The 20,140-nt window shown below is 39.6% G+C and overlaps 2 protein-coding genes across 2 annotated transcripts; both read right to left on the reverse strand.

The window, feature by feature from the left end:
* Positions 1-1,102: 1,102 nt before the first annotated feature.
* LOC101680244 (olfactory receptor 7D4-like) lies at positions 1,103-2,038 on the reverse strand. Its single transcript, XM_004771741.2, has one exon. It carries the CDS (start codon positions 2,036-2,038, stop codon positions 1,103-1,105), a length of 936 nt encoding a protein of 311 aa, XP_004771798.2.
* Positions 2,039-18,478: 16,440 nt separating this feature from the next.
* Positions 18,479-19,417, reverse strand: LOC123393252 (olfactory receptor 7D2). Its single transcript, XM_045084689.1, has one exon. It carries the CDS (start codon positions 19,415-19,417, stop codon positions 18,479-18,481), a length of 939 nt encoding a protein of 312 aa, XP_044940624.1.
* Between the last annotated feature and the right edge of the window lie 723 nt (positions 19,418-20,140).

Below are 20,140 nucleotides of genomic sequence, written 5' to 3' on the forward strand. Positions count from 1 at the left end.
TTCCCTGGTATTTTTGCCATGGCTATTGGGCAAAGTTGGTGCTGACTGAGGCTGGCATTTGGCAGTCATGTGGTGGACATGTAGGGAAGATTGCAGGTAATGTGGAGAAATGTGGACAGCATCTACCACTCCATCCTTCACTGAACACTCAATTCTATCAACATTCTTCTCAGATGAGCTAAGTTCAGAACACATTCTACATGTGTGTAAATACCATTCTTGATGACACCTCCAGAGAGTCCCAGAAAAAAAAAATTAAACCATGTGAGAGAATAACTCTTATTCTATTGTATTGATCATCACATGTTTTAGGATCTTAGAGGGTGTATCTTAAAATTGCATATATGAGAAATAAAAGTCAAGTAAAAGAAGGAAAGAGAGGAAGGAAGGAAAGGGGTAAGGATCACAAGGAATGAAACTACATCTCAGGTATACTAGGCAGCATATTGCTATGAATATAATCATGGAAATCTAGATTCTTATTTTGAAGTTGAAAATCACATCACTGTTCATGTAAAAAGTAGAATAGAAACTCCGTGTCAGCCAGCCAGGTTATAATCCAACTCAGTTTCACTCTCTTCTTTTGAGAAGTCAGGTGAATGAGGGGAAATGTCTTCAGGACATATTTTCAAGGTGACGTAAAGTCAAACATGTGAGGGAACAAAGAGGCACAGTTCTGATATGGGAAACACTTTGGTATGATCATGCATGCATGATTTCATTCCATTTCTTGTGGGGAAAACAAGCACACAAATAAATGAAGGTGAAGAAACTTAATGTTTTAGAGGATAATTTTGGGGGCAACCACAGCAGCTCAATAAGACAGGTAGTTTAAGCCTAAAGTTAGAAATCTTAAGAATGGCTACAAGAAAGCTGGACAAACATGGAATTTTATGTACAGCATATAGAGAAGACAAGTGAGAAAGTTCTTTGGAGGGATTGCTGAGGAGAGACTAATACAAAAACAAATAAAAGAGAATTCATGGCAACTTTGGGGAATGGATAAATCAAACATGTCTATGAGAAGAGAAGAAGACAGATTCAAGGTCACATTTCCCTTTGCAGCCCCCAATGTCCACTTGGTTCTGAGGCAAGTGGCCCATCATGGACATGAAGCTGCTCTGCTGAGCTTTCGCAGGGCTCCCTTCACATCCTTGTTCCTCAGGCTGTAGATGAAGGGGTTCAGCATGGGGGTGACCACAGTGTACATCACTGAGGCAACTGAGCTTCTCTGGGAGAAATGGGTCACAGCAGGTGTGAGGTAGACCCCTAGGCTTGTGCCATAGAACAAAGAGACCACAGAGAGATGAGACCCACAAGTAGAAAATGCTTTATACTTGCCCTCAGTGGAGGTCATCCTCATTAAGGAGGAGACAATCTGAGAGTTTGAGAAGAGGATCCCGGTGAGGGGAAACATGCACAACAGGGCAGAGGCAACATACAAGCAGATGTTATTGATGAGGGTGTCAGAGCAGGCCACCTTGAGAATCTGAGACAATTCACAGAAGAAATGTGGAAGTTCCATGCCTGGACAGAAAGTCAACCACCCTACCAGTAGAATATGAATCAGGGAAACCCAGAAAATGGTGAGCCAACAAATCAGAACCAGGAGGACACAGAGTCGTGGGTTCATGATGACAGAGTAGTGCAAGGGGTGGCAGATGGCCACATACCTGTCATAAGCCATCACCGTCAAGAGGAAATCATCCATTCCAGCAAAAACCATAAAAAAATACACCTGAGTGATGCATCCTATATAGGAAATATCTTTGCTGTGTGCCTGGATGTTCAGCAGCATCTTGGGGATGGTGGTGGAGGTGAAACAGATGTCAACAAGGGACAGGTTGGAGAGGAAGAAGTACATAGGGGTGTGGAGATGGGGGTCAAAGAGGATAGCCAGGATAATGAGCAGGTTTCCCAGCACAGTGACCAGGTACATGGACAGGAACAAGCCAAAGAGGAGAGGCTGTAGTTTTGGATCTTCTGAGAGGCCCAGAAGGAGGAACACTGATACTTCTGTCTTGTTTCCTGCTCCCATGTAGCTGGTGTGTTTGCTGGAGAAGGAGACAAAAGCAACCTTCAATGAACAGCCAGCTGGCACTTCCTAGTATTTACCTTTGATCCCATTTTGCATCACATCCCTTACCCTTCATTAGTCCTTCCAATGCCAGTGATCCACTCATTGAAGTGGTAGCCCATTTCCATTCTAAATGTGCATAATAATTGAGACTATCTTTGACTTAGTGGAAATCTTTCTCTTTTTATCTGCTACTTACTGGTTCTAATTCTTCTATTCAACTCTGTGGATATAAAGTGGTTTCTTCCTTGAGATGATCTTCCAAAATAATTGAAGACATTTAAGATCTTTGATAACTTTCTTTATTCTGATAACCCTATCCTAATGATTAAGATAGGTTTTCAACTCAAATAACCTTCACTCTGCAACCTGGTGTGTCCTACTGATGTCATAGTTAACTCTCAAAAAGTCTTTTCTCCCCCCAAAAATGTGTTTAGTGCTATTGCCTTTTTAAAATAATGATTCAAAATGCTTTTGTGCTACAAAAGTTGGGTGTATATGGACCACATCTTCCTTATCCATTTGTCCATTGAAAGGCATCTTGGTTCTTTCCACAGTTTGGCAACCGTGGCCATTGCTGCTATAAACATTGGGGTACAGATGGCCCTTCTTTTCACTACATCTGTATCTTTGGGGTAAATATGCAGGAGTGCAATGGCAGGGTCATAGGGAAGTTCTATTTTTAATTTCTTGAGAAATCTCCACACTGTTCTCCAAAGACGCTGCACCAACTTGCATTCCCACCAACAGTGGAAGAGGGTTCCCCTTTCTCCACATCCTCTCCAACACATGTTGTTTCCTGTCTTGCTAATTTTGGCATTCTAACTGGTGTAAGGTGATATCTCAATGTAGTTTTAATTTGAATCTCCCTGATAGCTAGTGATGATGAACATTTTTTCATATGTCTCATAGCCATTTGTATGTCTTGATTGGAGAAGTGTCTGTCTATATCTTCTGCCCATTTTTTGATATGCTTGTCTGTTTTGTGGGTGTTGAGTTTGAGGAGTTCATTATAGATCCTGGATATCAACCTTTTGTCTGTACTGTCATTTGCAAATATCTTCTCCCATTCTGTGGGTTGCCTCTTTGTTTTCTTTGCTGTGCAGAAGCTTTTGATTTTGATGAAGTCCCAAAAGTTCCATCGCTTTTCTTTCCTTTGCCTTTGGAGACATATCTTGAAAGAAGTTGCTGTGGCTGATATCAAAGAGATTACTGCCTATGTTCTCCTCTAGGATTCTGATGGATTCCTGTCTCACATTGAGGTCTTTTATCCATTTTGAGTTTATCTTTGTGTACGGTGTAAGAGAATGGTCGAGTTTCATTCTTCTACATATAGCTGCCCAGTTTTCCCAGCACCATCTATTGAGGAGACTGTCTTTTTTCCACTGTATAATTTTTCCTGTTTTGTCGAAGATTAATTGACCATAGAGTTGAGGGTCCATATATGGGCTCTGTACTCTGTTCCACTGGTCTATGTGTCTGTTTTTATGCCAGTACCATGCTGTCTTGGTGATCATAGCTTTGTAGTAAAGCTTGAATACCCAACTTTTGTAGCAACATGGACAGGACTGGAAGAGATTATGCTGAGTGAAATCAGTCAAGCAGAGAGTCAATTATCATATGGTTTCACTTATTTGTGGAGCATAACAAATAGCATGGAGGACATGGGGAGTTAGAGAGGAGAAGGGAGTTGGGGGAAATTGGAAGGGGAGGTGAACCATGAGAGACTATGGACTCTGAAAAAAAATATGAGGGTTTTGAAGGGGTGGGGGGTGGGAGGTCGGGGTACCAGGTGGTGGGTATTATAGAGGGCACAGATAGCATGGAGCACTGGGTGTGGTGCAAAAATAATGAATACTGTTATGCTTAAAATAAAAAATAAATTAAAAAAATAAAAAACTAAATGCTTTTGTGCACAGTACAATGTTAATAAATAACTATTTTCATTAATGTGTTCCTTTTATGGCAATCACTTTTTGGTAAATAACTGTCCTCAAACACAGTATTATAGAACTGTCATTTAGAAAAAGGGATCTCGAGTCAGACTTTCTGGAATAAAACATTTGTTCTACCAACTTACTCTCTGTGTGACCCTGACAAAGTTGATAATCTCTTGTAGCTGCAGATATCTCAGTTCTACTATGGGAGTAGTAAATATTTCCTGCATTGCATGCCTGGGGAGTGAATTGAATGAGATGACACATGTAATGTTTCTAGTGTGGTTCTTGTGACATACAGAGGACATTTGACAAATGTGGGCTTCTGTTCTTACCATTACAAAAACATTGTCTTGTATGGCTATCATTTATCAATATTCTACTTAAACTGTGGCAGCCATCAAAGATGGAATTCTGATCATCATAAACACAACAGGTATGTCACCTCTTTTGACTACCATGTAGCACTTCTAGTTAATGAAGCCCCTATGCTTCCCTCTTTCTGATACCACCTGCCAAGTGGATTCTTCCAAGAAAGAAGAAAAAGCCTATGGACTACATAAATAAGAAGGGGGGAAATCACAAATCATCAGAAATCATTAAAATGAAATACATAGCATGTGTGAGAGTGTATATTATATGTTCATGCTCACAAGTGGGAGTGTGTTACATTAAAAACCAGAACAGTTAATTGCAAAAAAGATTGATTTGATAAAAAAATATTTAAAGCTTCTATAAATCAAACCATCCTAAAAATTGAAAGGAAAATTTAGGATGTGAAAATAAATGTCTACATCTCAATAATAGAAAAAGTTTTAGTATTATTAATGTTGATAGAATGCTAATTAATTAAAAGGAAAACAGAACCACTGAGGACCAGTTTAGCTTAGGACAGTGGGTAGAAAAGACTTCTCTGTAATATGAACATTTGAGCTGCTAGAGATAATTAATTAATTAAGAGAAATAAGGAGAGGGGACACATTTTGGGCAGAAAGAATAGAATTTGCAGTTTCCCCAAGTTGGGTGAGCTTGGTAATGGAAGGGATTTAAGAGGCCAGTGAGATGCAGAGCAGACAGTAGGTTCACGAGGGAGAGAGTATGTGAGAAGCACATGGAGAGCTTCCTGTACTATTCCTTAATGTGCCTATCATGTTAGTAATTATATATATATGGTTACATATATAATGTATATCTACTGATATCTAGATATATAATATATATTTTCTGGGCTAGAAATGGAGTCTGTTTTTGCTCACCATTGTTTTCCCAGGGACTTACATAGTGTCTGCACATAGTAGTTGTTCAACACATGCAAATGTTAGATGTATAATAAAGACTGAGACCAAAAGCGTCAACTAGAATGCAAAAAAGGGAATCTTCAAGCTCATCGTATACCTGAATGTGAACACAAAATAGAATAGTAAGGTTAAACACAATGCATTTATACCTACTTAAAAGAGTAGCATATCATGAACAAGTCATACCTATTCTAGGAATGGAAAGATGTTTAATGCTAGGATGTTTGCAAAAACAGCTTACCACAAATAAAGGGAAATGAAGAGGAATCATAACCATAATAACAATAGAAAATGGATTTGAGAAAATGCAGCAGCCAGGTGCCTGGTTGGCTCAGGTGGTTAGGTGATTGCCTTCAGCTCAGATCATGATCCCGGAGTGGAGTCCCAGAATTGAGTCCTGCATTGGCTCCCTGGTCAGTAGGGATTCTGTTCTCCCTCTGATGCTACCCCCTCTTATGCACTCTCTCTCTCTAAAATAAATAAATAAAATTATATTTAAAAAGGTGGGGGTGCTTGGGTGGCTTAGTAGTTAGGTGTCTGCCTTTGGCTCAGGTCATGATCCCAGGGTCCTGGGATTGGCCCCTGTGTGGGTCTCACTGCTTAGTGGGAAGCCTGTTTCTCCCTTTCCCACTCCCCCTGCTTGTATTCCCTCTCTTGCTCTCTCTCTCTGTCAAATAAATAAATAAATAAATAAAATATTTTTTTTAAAAAAGGAAAATGTAGTAGCCATTCCTGTAGTTAGTTGCCAGGATAGAGCTTCTAATTAAGGAGGAAACTAAGAACAATTTCTTTCTTTCTTTCTTTCTTTTTTTTTTAAGATTTTATTTATTTATTTATTTGTCAGAGAGAGAGAGAGAGCGCGAGTGAGTGCACCCACAAGGAGGCAGAGTGGCAGACAGAGGCAGAGAGAGAAGTAGGCTCCCTGCCAAGCAAGGAGTCTGATGCGAGACTCCATCTCAGGACCCTGGGGTCATGACCCCAGCTGAAGGCAGTGGCTTAACTGACTGAGCCTCCCAGGCATCCCAGAACAATTTCTTAACCCAGTGAGGAATAGCTGTTGAAAATTACAATCAACGGAATACTCTACATTAAAATACTGAAGTATTTGTGTTAAATTCATGAAAAGGACAAGGCAGTCCATTCCAAATTTAATCATTCAATATTCTCATGAACATTTAAAGAGACTGATGAGAAAAGGAAATTAGCCTGAGTGTCAAATGCCAGAAATAATGACATCATTTATAGATATATAGTGGATACAAAAGGAAAACAAAATAATATAGAACTATTAAGTGCTATCAGTAAGTCAGGAGATATAATAGAAAAATCTAATCAGAGGAGGAACAAAATAGTCAATACCCTGTGTTTAATAGATCTTCAGTTTTAATGAAGATCAGTTAATGACTAAATAGTGGGACAGGCAATTGAACAGGAGCCTACAATTCATGTGTAAGAATAGAGGAGGAGACTCACTGGAAAATAACTTACCAGAGAGAGGATTTAGACTCTGAAAGAGAGAAAAGGAAACTTAGCAAGAGCTAGAAAAGACTGACTTAAGTAACATATAAAGCAACTTCTAAATATAGAGACTTCAGCTTTGTTGACTAACTAAATATGGGACTGTTTCATTATTTTACAGATAAAGTCCAGTGCCCACCTTCTTACCCCTTTCCCTCATACTCCTCCAGCTATGACTGGGAAGCAATGATCCTACCCTTTCTGAGGGTCATCACTGAAGCTTTCACTTCTCTATAGTCCATCTTGGAGAAGCCCTTTTGGGTTTTTCTTTATGCTGACAACAGAGAATTGTAGGAAAGGGGCAGCAGGGATCTGTTATTATCATCTCAAAGGTTAAGATCCTCATTAAGTAAATTGCTCTACTGGTGTTCTTCTCTCTGAACCATTCCATTCCCTTAGGATAGAAAGATGACAGAATGGGAAAATGTCAGATAATGCTATGTCTGTGTAGACAGCAGCTGACCAAGATGAAGATACTTTCTTCAAGGGGAAAGTCTTTTCTCTTTGGTTTGACTTCAATGAAAGGTTTCTCCCAAGGAATGTTAGACCTCTATGAGAACCAAACCCAGGAGTGAATGTCCCATGATGTTCATCTCTTCAGAAGTCTTTGAAGATTTCAAAGATCACTTGGTGTCTGCAGTGTTATGGGGGCAAAGAAGTTCTTCCTGAAGAAAAGCAGAGTGGTTAATAGTTTTGGTTCTGCCAAAATGACTAACCAAATGAGGACTGAAACTATCCCTTGATATTTTCTGGTGACATGGAGGCTAGGGAGGGCTCCATTTTTCATCTCTAACATGAGGGAGAGGGTCATAAACAATCCAGGTAGAGTGAGTTGATGAATAGATGATATACAGATGCCAATATAAATCATCTATAAATTTTGTCAGGGAAGGTGAGGATAGAGGTAAAACATGCTATGGGAAATCATGGAGTATGGATGGGTAACACAATTTTTGTTTAATGGAAAATAAGGGAACACATTTCATTTCAAAGAGTGTGATCATATTTACTGCAGAAATTTGAGTACACAACACATACAGACTACACAATTCAAAGGATGCATGTACAATCTAAATCAATGGCAATCATAAGGTGATGTATTACTGATGTGTAGGATATGTGGGTCCAGAAATCAAGGCTTGTTATTAGAAGCAGCCCTCTCTAATGTCATGCCCAGTGAACTGAGTGGGCAGTATTTGCTTCAGGTCTCCTCAACTCTGGCCTCAGCAGCTTTAGAGCTCTTGATGCCTACAAGGGTAGCACTTGCAGAGACATAAAAAAAAGTCCCATAGAACTTCAAGTTATGCAGTTGCCTGGTACTTGAGGTCCCTCATAGCAGAAAGAGGAGTCACCATCCTGGCAGAGTTAATTGACCCTAGTCATGAATATTATTGTTTGAGCATGACATTGGCACACACTGGTATCCTATTTTGTTCAGTCCATGGGTGGGAGCAGCCAGAAGCATCCTCAGAGCAAAGAGTGGTGGGTATAGATGGCTCTCAGGCAGTTATGCTCCCACAGCAAGAGATTCGAGTAGTATGATCTTAGGTAAGTGAGTCAGCTTCCTTTAGGTGAGGGCAATTCTCTTGAGAGGGTTAAAGGCTGGGAGCTGTCAGAAGGCCTCACTCCCTGAATCTGGAGAATAACCCCATAATTCTGAAGGGAGAATTTGGCAACCCAGTCCCAGTTTACTGTCCACTCCATCACCATTTGGATAGTGACCCACAGCCATGTGAACAGGGTCCATGAGAGTTTATTTGTGATACATGATCATCAGGATTTGGGAAGAACTGTCTTTAGGAAGTGGGAGCCACACTGAGAAATTAAGGATCTTGAGTAAGGCTGAACCAAGTATAATGTTGTCTTTCTGACCTGCTCCTTTGTAACCCAATTCTCTCCCACTAAGGCCATTAAAACAACATGAGATCAACCCATGCCACTACCAAGTGGAAATTATTTGCGGGGTATTTTACAGGCACATCAAACTGAACCTTTCCAACAACAAACTCAATTTTTTCCCTCCCTCTCTCCTTCCTTTCTTAATAGGGATGAGATTGGGGGCACTTGGATGGCTTTTTGGTTAAGCTGTTAAGCATCTGCCTTGGCTCAGGTCAAGTTCTATCCCAAGGAGACTGCTTCTCTCTTTCCCTCCACACCTCTCTCCCCACTCATGCTCTCTCTCTCTCAAATAAATAAATAAAATCTTAAAAAGTTTAAAAAATAAGGATGAGATAGGTATTTTGCATGGTCTATCTTTTCAAAACTTTTTAATGAAAAACTTTCAAAACTTTTGAATTTGAAACCTGAACCTATTCCTAAGACAAATAATAACTATTTTAAAGCAGGATAATGTCTCAAATTACTAATATCACAAAATTACTTTAGGGAAAGCCTGGTGTAGATGCAATTTGTGAAGAAAAAATATGGAAGCCTTATTTAAAACAATTTTGATAAACAGGAAAGTGGACAAATTGGAGTTCATAGAAAGGATATTGGTAATTTGGGAAATTGTATCATAAAATGGATAGATTATACAAGTTCTTTCACCTACTTGAAGAGTGATGTATTAGTTTGGGCTGTTATAACAAAATATCATAACCTGGGTGGCTTTAACAACAAAAATTATTCCTCACAGTTCTGGTGGCTAGACATCTGAGAGTAGGGTGCCAGGACAATCAAGTTGTGGTGAAAGCCCTTTTCTGGGTTGCACATGGCTGACTTCTCATTGTATCCACACATAGCAGAGACAAGAAACAAATTCTCTTTTGTGCTTCTCATAAGAATATTAATTCTATTCATGGGGACTTTATCTTTATGGCCATCTAATCCTAATTACCTTCCAAGGATCCACCTCCTAATATCATCACTTTGTGGGTTAGGGTTTCAATGTTTGAATTTTGAGGGAACAGAAACTTTCAATCCATAATAAGTACTAATGGGGAAATAAGCTTCCATTGAGGATGTGAATGGCTGCTACAAAGGTTAATGGCATAATTTCATTCTTTCTTATAGATGAGTAATATTCCATTGTATATATAGACGACATCTTTTTCCATTCATCTATTGATGGGCACTTGCATTCCTTCCAAATCTTGGCTATTGTAAATAAATCTGGAATAAACATAGGGGTACACATATCTTTTTGAATCAGTGTTTTGTTTTTTACTTCTTTGGGTAAATACCCAGCAGTGAAATTACTGCCTCATATGGTAATTTTATTACTGTGCCATGAAAAAATAATGAAATATTGTCATTAAAACAACATTGAAATGGGTTGCAAATGGAGTCTATAATGGAGGGTATAATGCTAAGTGAAATCAGAGAAATCAGAAAAAGACAAATACCATAAAATTTCACTCATATGTGGAGTTTAAGGAACAAAACAAATATGGGAAAAAAAACCAAACCCAGACTCTTAAATATAGATAACAAGCTGGAGGTTGTCAGAGGGAAGATGGGGGGGGGGTATGGGTGAAATAGGGGAGGGGATTAAGAGTACATTCATTGTGATGAGCATTGAGTGATGCATAGAATTTTTGAATCATTCTATTATACACCTGAGATTTATATAACACTGTATATTTATTTGTGGAGCATAACAAATATCATGGAGGACAAAGGGTGTTAGAGAGGAGAAGGGAGTTGGGGTAAATTGGAAGGGGAGGTGAATCACGAGAGACTGGACTCTGAAAAACAATCTGAGGGGTTTGAAGTGGCAGGGGTGTGAGAGGTTGGGGTACAAGGTGGTGGGTATTATAGAGGGCACAGATTGCATGGAGCACTAGGTGTGGTGAAAAAATAATGAATACTGTTTTTCTGAAAAAATATAAATTGAAAAAATTTTGAAAAACACTGTATACTAATTATGCTGGAATTTAAAAAATCTAATTTTTTAATGAAATGAAGAAAAATATTAGTGGCACATTTGTTCCAAGAAAACTGTAGTATAGTTTAAGTTCTATAATGTACTTGGAGAATGACTCATCTATCTTCCATAAACAGTCCTTGGTATTAGCGGATCCATTACAGGGAATTCAGTCTTGCTTAAGGAAATCCATCTGCTCATTTAAAAATTTTAAGATTTTTTTTTCTGAAAAACAATCTGAGGGTTTTAAAGGGGAGGGGAATGGGAGGTCAGGGTACCAAGTGGTGGGTATTATAGAGGGCACAGATTGCATGGAGCACCGGGTGCGGTGCAAATACAATGAATACTGTTATGCTGAAAATAAATAAAAAATAAATTTTAAAAAATTAATATTTTGATGAAGTCCCAAAAGTTTATTTTTGTCACTCTCGGCCCTCAAGAACGACTCGGAGACTCACGTAGCGGCGAACCTTCTTCTTTAATTGCTTTTTTCTTTCTCCCTCTCTACCCTCGGCGCATGCGTTTTTATACAGGCAGTGTTAACCAATCAAAATGCAGTGCTCATGCACCTCCCGCGAGAGTGGACCTAAATGAACAGCCAATCATATTCAGTCCCTTACAGCTCTTAGAGTAGGCCTCCTGTACTGGCTCCCGACATATTTTCGCTTTTGTTTCCTTTGCCTTTGGAGACATATCTTGAAAGAAGTTGCTGTGGCTGATATCAAAGAGATTACTGCCTATGTTCTCCTCCAGGATTCTGATGGATTCCTGTCTCACATTGAGGTCTTTTATCCATTTTGAGTTTATCTTTGTGTACGGTGTAAGAGAATGGTCGAGTTTCATTCTTCTACATATAGCTGCCCAGTTTTCCCAGCACCATCTATTGAAGAGACTGTCTTTTTTCCACTGTATAATTTTTCCTGTTTTGTCGAAGATTATTTGACCTAGTGCTGAGGGTACATATCTGGGCTCTCTACTCTGTTCCACCGGTCTATGTGTCTGTTTTTATGCCAGTACCATGCTGTCTTGGTTATCATAGCTTTGTAGTAAAGCTTGAAATCTGGTAACGTGATGCCCTCAGTATTATTTTTTTTATTTTTTTAATTAATTTATTTATTTTCAGCATAACGGTATTCATTATTTTTTCACCACACCCAGTGCTCCATGTAATCTGTACCCTCTATAATACCCACTACCTGGTTCCCCCAACCTCCCCCGCCCCCCGGCCACTTCAAACCCCTCAGATTGTTTTTCAGAGTCCATAGTCTCTCATGATTGACCTCCCCTTTCAATTTCCCCCAAATCCCTTCTCCTATCTGACTCCCCTTGACCTCCATGCTATTTGTTATGCTCCACAAATAAGTGAAATCATATGATAATTGACTCTCTCTGCTTGACTTATTTCACTCAGCATAATCTCTTCCAGTCCTGTCCATGTTGCTATAAAAGTTGAGTATTCATCCTTTCTGATGGAGGCATAATACTGCATAGTGTATATGGACCACATTTAGCTTATCCATTCATCTGTTGAAGGGCATCTTGGTTCTTTCCATAGGTTGGTGACCATGGCCATTGCTGCTATAAACATTGGGGTACAGATGGCCCTTCTTTTCATTTCATCTGTATCTTTGGGGTAAATACCCAGGAGTGCAATAGCAGGGTCATAGGGAAGTTCTATTTTTAATTTCTTGAGGAATATCCACACTGTTCTCCAAAGAGGCTGCACCAACTTGCATTCCCACCAACACTGTAAGAGGGTTCCCCTTTCTCCACATTTCCTCCAACACATGTTGTTTCCTGTCTTGTTAATTTTGGCCAATCTAACTGTTGTAAGGTGATATCTCAATGTGGTTCCAGTTTAATTTTTGTTTTTCAACATTTCCTTATCAATTTGGGGTCTCTTCTGATTCCATACAAATTTGTGGATTATTTGTTCCAGCTCTTTGAAGAATACCAGTGGATTTTTGATCGGAATGACATTAAAAGTATAGATTGCTCTAGGCAGTACAGACATTTTAACAATGTTTATTCTTCTGATCCAAGAGCATGGAATGGTCTTCCATCAAAATCAAAAGCTTCTGCACAGCAAAGAAAACAGTCAAGAAAACAAAGAGGCAACCCACGGAATGGGAGAAGATATTTGCAAATGACAGTCCAGGCAAAAGGTTGATATCCAGGATCTATAATGAACTCCTCAAACTCAACACCCACAAAACAGACAAGCATATCAAAAAATGGGCAGAAGATATAGACAGACACTTCTCCAATCAAGACATACAAATGGCTATCAGACACAGGAAAAAATGTTCATCATCACTACCCATCAGGGAGATTCAAATTAAAACTACATTGAGATATCACCTTACACCAGTCAGAATGGCCCAAATTCGCAAGACAGGAAACAATATGTGTTGGAGGGGATGTGGAGAAAGGGGAACCCTCTTACACTGTTGATGGGAATGCAAGTTGGTGCAGCCTCTTTGGAGAACAGTGTGGATATTCCTCAAGAAATTAAAAATAGAACTTCCCTATGACCCTGCTATTGCACTCCTGGGTATTTACCCCAAAGATACAGATGTCGTGAAAAGAAGGGCCTTCTGTACCCCAATGTTTATAGCAGCAATGGCCACGGTTGCCAAACTGTGGAAAGAACCAAGATGTCCTTCAATGGATGAATGGATAAGGAAGATGTGGTCCATATACACTATGGAGTACTATGCCTCCATTAGAAAGGATGAATACCCAACTTTTGTAGCAACATGGACGGGACTGGAAGAGATTATGCTGAGTGAAATAAGTCAAGCAGAGAGAGTCAATTATCATATGGTTTCACTTATTTGTGGAGCATAACAAATAGCATGGAGGACAAGGGGAGTCAGAGAGGAGAAGGGAGTTGGGGGAAATTGGAAGGGGAGGTAAACCATGAGAGACTAAGAACTCTGAAAAACAATCTGAAAAACACCCTTTGAAGTCAAGGGTTTGGGAGGTTGGGGGAACCAGGTGGTGGGTATTAGAGAGGGCATGGATTGCATGGATCACTGAGTGTGGTGCAAAAATAATGATTGCTGTTATGCTGAAAATAAAAACAATAAAAAAATAAAAATAAAAATTTAAAAAGTGGGGCACCTGGGTGGCTCAGTGGGTTAAATCCTCTGCCTTTGGCTCAGGTCATGGGCCCAGGGTCCTGGGATTGAGCCCCACATCGGGCTTCCTGCTCGGTGGGGAGGCTGCTTCCTCCTCTCTCTCTCTACCTGCCTACTTGTTATCTCTGTTTGTCAAATAAATAAATAAAAATCTTTAAAAAAATTTTTAAGAAGTGAAATGAATGACATGGATTTCTTTCCCACCTCTATGAGTCTATAAACCTCTTGGTCCACATTTATTTAAAAAAACATGGTTCAAATCTGGTTTCATTCATTTAACAAATATTTGAGTGCCTACCATGTGGTATGGACTCACTGTGTATAGTCAGATCAAAGTTGGCTAAAAACAGATCATACAATGACTATGTTGTGTAAGAGGTGGCAGATGGCCACAAACTGGTCATAGGCCATGGTGGTCTTGAGAAAAATGTTCAAATACCCAAACACTATGAAAAGATACATCTGAGTGATACAGCTTGCAAACATAAAGGCTTTGTTCTCTGTATGGATGTTCACCAGCATTTCTGGAACCATGGTGGAATTGAAACAAATATCAGAAAGACAGGTGAAAGAGGATGAAGTACATGGGTGTCTGGAGGTCATAGCCAGAGCTGATGGCGAGAATGACAAGTAGGTTTTCAAGGATTGTGACCAGGGATATGGACAAGAATAGCCTGAAGAAGAGAATCCCAAGAAGAAATTCTTGGGGAAAAAAACCTGTTTGGTTTCCTGCCCCGATTTAGTTGATGATTCTGCCAGGAAACAGGCAAAGCAATGCTAATTAAATAATTAGCATTACTTTATTTATTTTTTTAATTTTTTCAATTTATTTATTTTAAGAAAAACAGTATTCATTATTTTTTCACCACACCCAGTGCTCCATGCAATCCGTGCCCTCTCTAATACCCACCACCTGGTACCCCAACCTCCCACACCCCCACCACTTCAAACCCCTCAGATTGTTTTTCAGAGTCCATAGTCTCTCATGATTCACCTCCCCTTCCAATTTCCCCCAACTCCCTTCTCCTCTCTAACACCCTTTGTCCTCCATGATATTTCTTATGCTCCACAAATAAGTGAAACCATATGATAATTGACTCTCTCTGATTGACTTATTTCACTCAGCATAATCTCTTCCAATCCCGTCCATGTTGCTACAAAAGTTGGGTATTCATCCTTTCTGATGGAGGCGTAATACTCCATAGTGTATATGGACCACATCTTCCTTATCCATTAGCATTATTTTAATTAATTAAATGTTCCTTTTGTTACTTACTTTTTTCTAAAAAATATTTTATTTTTAAGCAACCTCTACACCCATTTTGGGGCTTGGATTTATAATCCAGAGATCAAGGATCTCATGCTCCACCGACTGAGCCAGGCAGACGCCTCCTGTTATTTTATTTATAAACAGCTTAGCTAATTGGGAGAGCGAAAACCATAATAAAATGGAAACTGTGCTTGACAGTTCTATTCCAGTGTGGGAAATTTGAAGGTGATCATGTTTTTCCTCACAGTGGGAGTTCTTCTCTCCCTAGGTATGATCTCATAGTTCACATTTCCTTCTAAAAAATATCCCATTAGAGTCTGAGCTACATGTTCCTTGCCAATCAAAATACTTAAATAACAATTGAAAAAGGGCCTGCTAAGTGTCTGATGGCACCCTTAGTCAAAGACTTGCCCTATCAGATATGAATATAAAAACACATAACAGTGTCAATAAAACCTACTAACAAAACCAATAGTAAACACCATGGTCTTTAACATTATTATTTACTATGAACAGCACCCCCTTACATGTGTTATCATTTTTATTTTAGAGATGAGCAAGAGGTGTAGAGAGAAGCTGACTGGCTTGCAAATGGCAGAGCTGGAATTGGACTAGATGCCTGACTTCAGAATAGGTAGAAAATGCAGTTTGAGAATTTGAAAATTAAAAGGTGACTTTATAAGTCAGTGGGAAAGAGAGGACTCACATAAAGTGTGAGAACAGATTTGTTTTTTCATTTGGAAAGAATAGATTTCTACCTCTCACTGAACAGAAATATATCATTGGTAGAGTACATTTTTGAAATGAAAAGACAAATCTGAACTCTAGGAAAGAACTGTTGAAAAATTTGTTTGTTATAATACATGGACAAAGATATTAACAGTATGATGCAAAATCCCAATCCAAATCATGTCCTATAAGAGATATGACATATCACACTGGAAGGAGATTGTGAATTATGACACTAAAGAAATGATATTTATATGTTAAAAACCCTATTCAAAATAGAACTTCCCTATGATCCTGCAATGGCACTCCTGGGTATTTACCCCAAAGATACAGATGTTATGAAAAGAAGGGCCATCTGTACCCCAATGTTTATAGCAGCAATGGCCATGGTTGCCAAACTATGGAAAGAACCAAGATGCCCTTCAACGGATGAATGGATAAGGAAGATGTGGTGCATACACAATATGGAGTATTATGCCTCCATCAGAAAGGATGAATACCCAACTTTTGTGGCAACATGGACGGGACTGGAAGAGATTATGCTGAGTGAAATAAGTCAAGCAGAGAGAGTCAATTATCATATGGTTTCACTTATTTGTGGAGCATAAGAAATATCATGGAGGACAAGGGGAGTTAGAGAGGAGAAGGGAGTTGGGGGAAATTGGAAGGGGAGGTGAATCATGAGAGACTATGGACTCTGAAAAACAATCTGAGGGGACTGAAGAGGTGGGGTGGTAGGAGGTTGGGGTACCAGGTGGTGGGTATTAGAGAGGGCACGGATTGCATGGAGCACTAGGTGTGGTAAAAAAATAATGAATACTATTATGCTGAAAATAAATAAAAAATAAATTTTAAAAAACCCTATTCAAATTACCATTTTGGGAACTAGACTAATATTCTTGAGGGGTCCAGTTAGACAATGTGATATCTCCTACAGTCCTCTAAGTGGTTAGTGCCAGTCTTGTTTTAAGTTATACAGGACTCCAGGGCTACCATAGAAAGTATTACTTCTTCAGAGGAACTTACCTTCCATTGAAAGAACATTTCTGGGAGCACCTGGGTTGTTCAGTCAGTAAAGTATGTGACTCTTGATTTTTGCTCAGGTCATGATCTTGGGCTGTGAGATTGATCTCCCCATTGGGCTAATGTGCTGGGCATGGAGTCTGTTTAAAGCTGTCTCTTTCCCTCTCCCTCATCCCTCCCCACAACTCTCTCTTAAAAAAAAAAAAAAGAGAGAGAGAGAGAGAGCATTTCTGGTACAATAATAAATTAATTCTCCTCTTTTAAGGATGTTGGCCATGTACATATTAACATATATATGTACATGTGTATTTTTGTGTGTATAAGTATTAATGTGAAATTGAGTTAAATTTCTCAATAAAGAGTGGAAGGATCACAAAGGAATGAAAAACGTGACCTAAGATTTACTCTTAGCGTGACAGTAAAAATCATCAAAGTAATGGATTTCCAGCTTTGGGATAGATAACAGTCAGAATAGGTTAGGCTCTATTGTTGAAAACAGCAACGGTGTGTGTAACAGAACTAAAATTTTTGATTTAATGAATAAATGATTTAAAGAACAAATTCCGGTTTAATAAAACAAAATCTTATTTCTTTCTCTTGAAAAGTGTCTACCAACTTGGGCAACCATCCAGCGGAGTCCCCCACCTATTGGCCAGCTTTCTAGACTCTTTGGATTTTGTGATGTCTTCATCCACAATAGCTATATCAATGGAAGAATGAACATGAAGTATAATGTACCAGCTCTTCAACTGTTTCGGTCTAGAAGGGACCCACAACTTCCATTCATATTTTAGTGGACACATCAAAACCTATTATTACCACCTTTAACTTCAAGGGACAAAGAAAATGCCATTCTTTGGGGTATCCAATAGGAGATGATAACCAGAAATATTGTCAACCAAGCAATAAAATTCACCATTGATCTGTACACATTGAAATGCATGTGAAAAGCTGGGCAGCCTGCTCTAAAAATATGGGCTCAGGGTCAGAGTTCTGGATTTTAATCCTGGTTTTGCCACTTGGTCTCTCTGTAATGTTGGGAAAGATTTTTAAGCTCTTAGATTCTCAATTTCCATAACTCTAAAATGAAGACAGTAATCATTCCCATTGAGGAAATCTCATAAGATAGTAGAGAGATGTTAACATAGGCTTCCCATATAATAAGTACTGAAACACTGACTGTATTTTGATATGTATTTTATCCAGTTAAAAAAAACCCAAAACACTGTTGGTAATACATGCACATGAACAACACAGATCTACAACAAAGCACATAAAAACAAGTTAAGGTAAATTATCAATAGTTTAGCATTCTCTGCCAACATCTGAGATAACAAGGCTAAAGCAAATGCTCCAAATCCAAGTTAGAACTCACTTGTGAGGAAGTAAGAGAGAAGATTGAGGACATAGTTTTTGGCCAGCAGAGAGGTCAGAAAGATCATCAGATAAATTATGTGGAAGTTAATTGTTTAAAAGTGTGTAGAAACTAGGAGAGAGCAGTCATAGACTTCAGGATTAGGTGAAAGAGGATATGCAAGATTCAAGAGTAAATTTTAGAATCGAAGTTTTTTCCTTTGGGATCCATAAAACTTCTTAGTCCTGGGGGCCAAGAGATCCATCACAAACAAGAGGTCACTCTACTGAGAAGTCTTCCCAAAGCCCCCTTCACATCCTTGTTCCTCAAGCTGTAGATGAAGGGGTTCAGCATGGGGGTGACCACAGTGTACATCACCGAAGCCACAGAGACTTGCTGGGGGGAATGAGTTACTGCAGAAGTGAAGTAGACCCCAACACCTGTCCCATAAAATAAAGAAACTACTGAGAGGTGAGACCCACAGGTGGAAAACGCTTTTTGCTTCCCCCCCGATGAAGACATCTTCCTAATGGATGAAGCAATCTGTGAGTAGGAGAAAAGGATCCCAACAAGGGGAAAAACACCCAGCACACCAGTCATAAAGTAGATCAGTGTGCTGTTTAGGAAGGTATCAGAGCAGGCCAGCTTGAGAATCTGTGTCAGTTCACAGAAGAAATGTGGAATTTCAAGATCTCTGCAAAAGCTTAGATGCATCATCAGAGAGATGTGAAGAAGGGATGTCATGACACCAACAAACCAGGTCATAAAAACCAGCAGGCCACAAAGGCGGGCATTCATGATGAGTGTGTAGTGCAGGGGGTGGCAGATGGCCACAAACCGGTCATAGGCCATTACAGTCAGGAGTAGAGTGTCCAGGATAGGAAAGAACATGGAAAAATAGACCTGCGAGAGGCAGTCCATGTAGGAGATGGCTTTGTTCTCTGTGTGGATGTTCAGCAGCACCTTGGGCACTATGGTGGTGCTGAAACAGATGTCGACCAAAGACAGGTTGGAGAGGAAGAAGTACATGGGGGTGTGGAGGTGGGGGTCAGAGCAGATGGCCAGGATGATGAGCAAGTTCCCAAACACAGTGACTAAGAACATGGACAGGAACAGCCCAAATATGAAGGGCTGTAGTTCTGGACCCTCAGAGAGCCCAAGGAGGATGAACTCTAAAATTCCTGTTCGGTTTCTTGCTTCCATGTACCTGATAGAACTACAAAGGAAGAGAACAGAGCAACATGAATGAGCAGCAAACTGGTACCCTCCATGTAATAAAAATGTTGGCCATGCCTTTCACTCAAGTTATTTATGAAGTCAGTCACTTTGTCTAAGTGTTGGGTCTCCTTTCACTTATAAGTGAAATCTGAAAAAAATGGAATCTCTTATGCCATCTACTTATCTTGAGCAAACTAAGTCAGCTAGAGAAGGACAAATATATGATTTCACTTGTATGTGGAATTTAAGAAACAAAACAAACAATTACAGTGGAAAGAGAGAGGAAAACCAGAGTGCCTGGGTGGCTCAGTAGGTTAAAGCATCAGTTTTCAGCTCAGATCATGATCTTAGTGTCCTGGGTTCCAGGCCCATGTTGAGCTACCTGCTCAGCAGGGAGTCTGCTTCTCCTCCCTCTGCCCTTCCTACTCTCATGCTCTCTCTCTTTCTCCCTCTCTAATAAATCAATAAAATCTTAAAGAGAGAGAGAGAGAAACCAAGAAACAGACTCTTAACTATAGAGAAGAAGCTGATGGTTACCAGAGGAGGGACTGGTAGGGGGTTGGGTTAAATAGGCAATGGGGATTAAAGAGTACATTTGTTGTGATGAACATGAGGTGTTGAATGAATGTGTTGAATCAGGGACACCCAGGAGGCTCATTCAGTTAAGCATCTGCCTTTGGCTCCAGTTGTGATCCCAGGGTCCTGGGA

Source organism: Mustela putorius, unplaced genomic scaffold (assembly GCF_011764305.1).
Source record: "Mustela putorius furo isolate JIRA1106 unplaced genomic scaffold, ASM1176430v1.1 tig00000095_pilon_pilon_pilon, whole genome shotgun sequence".
Classification (NCBI taxonomy): domain Eukaryota; kingdom Metazoa; phylum Chordata; class Mammalia; order Carnivora; family Mustelidae; genus Mustela; species Mustela putorius.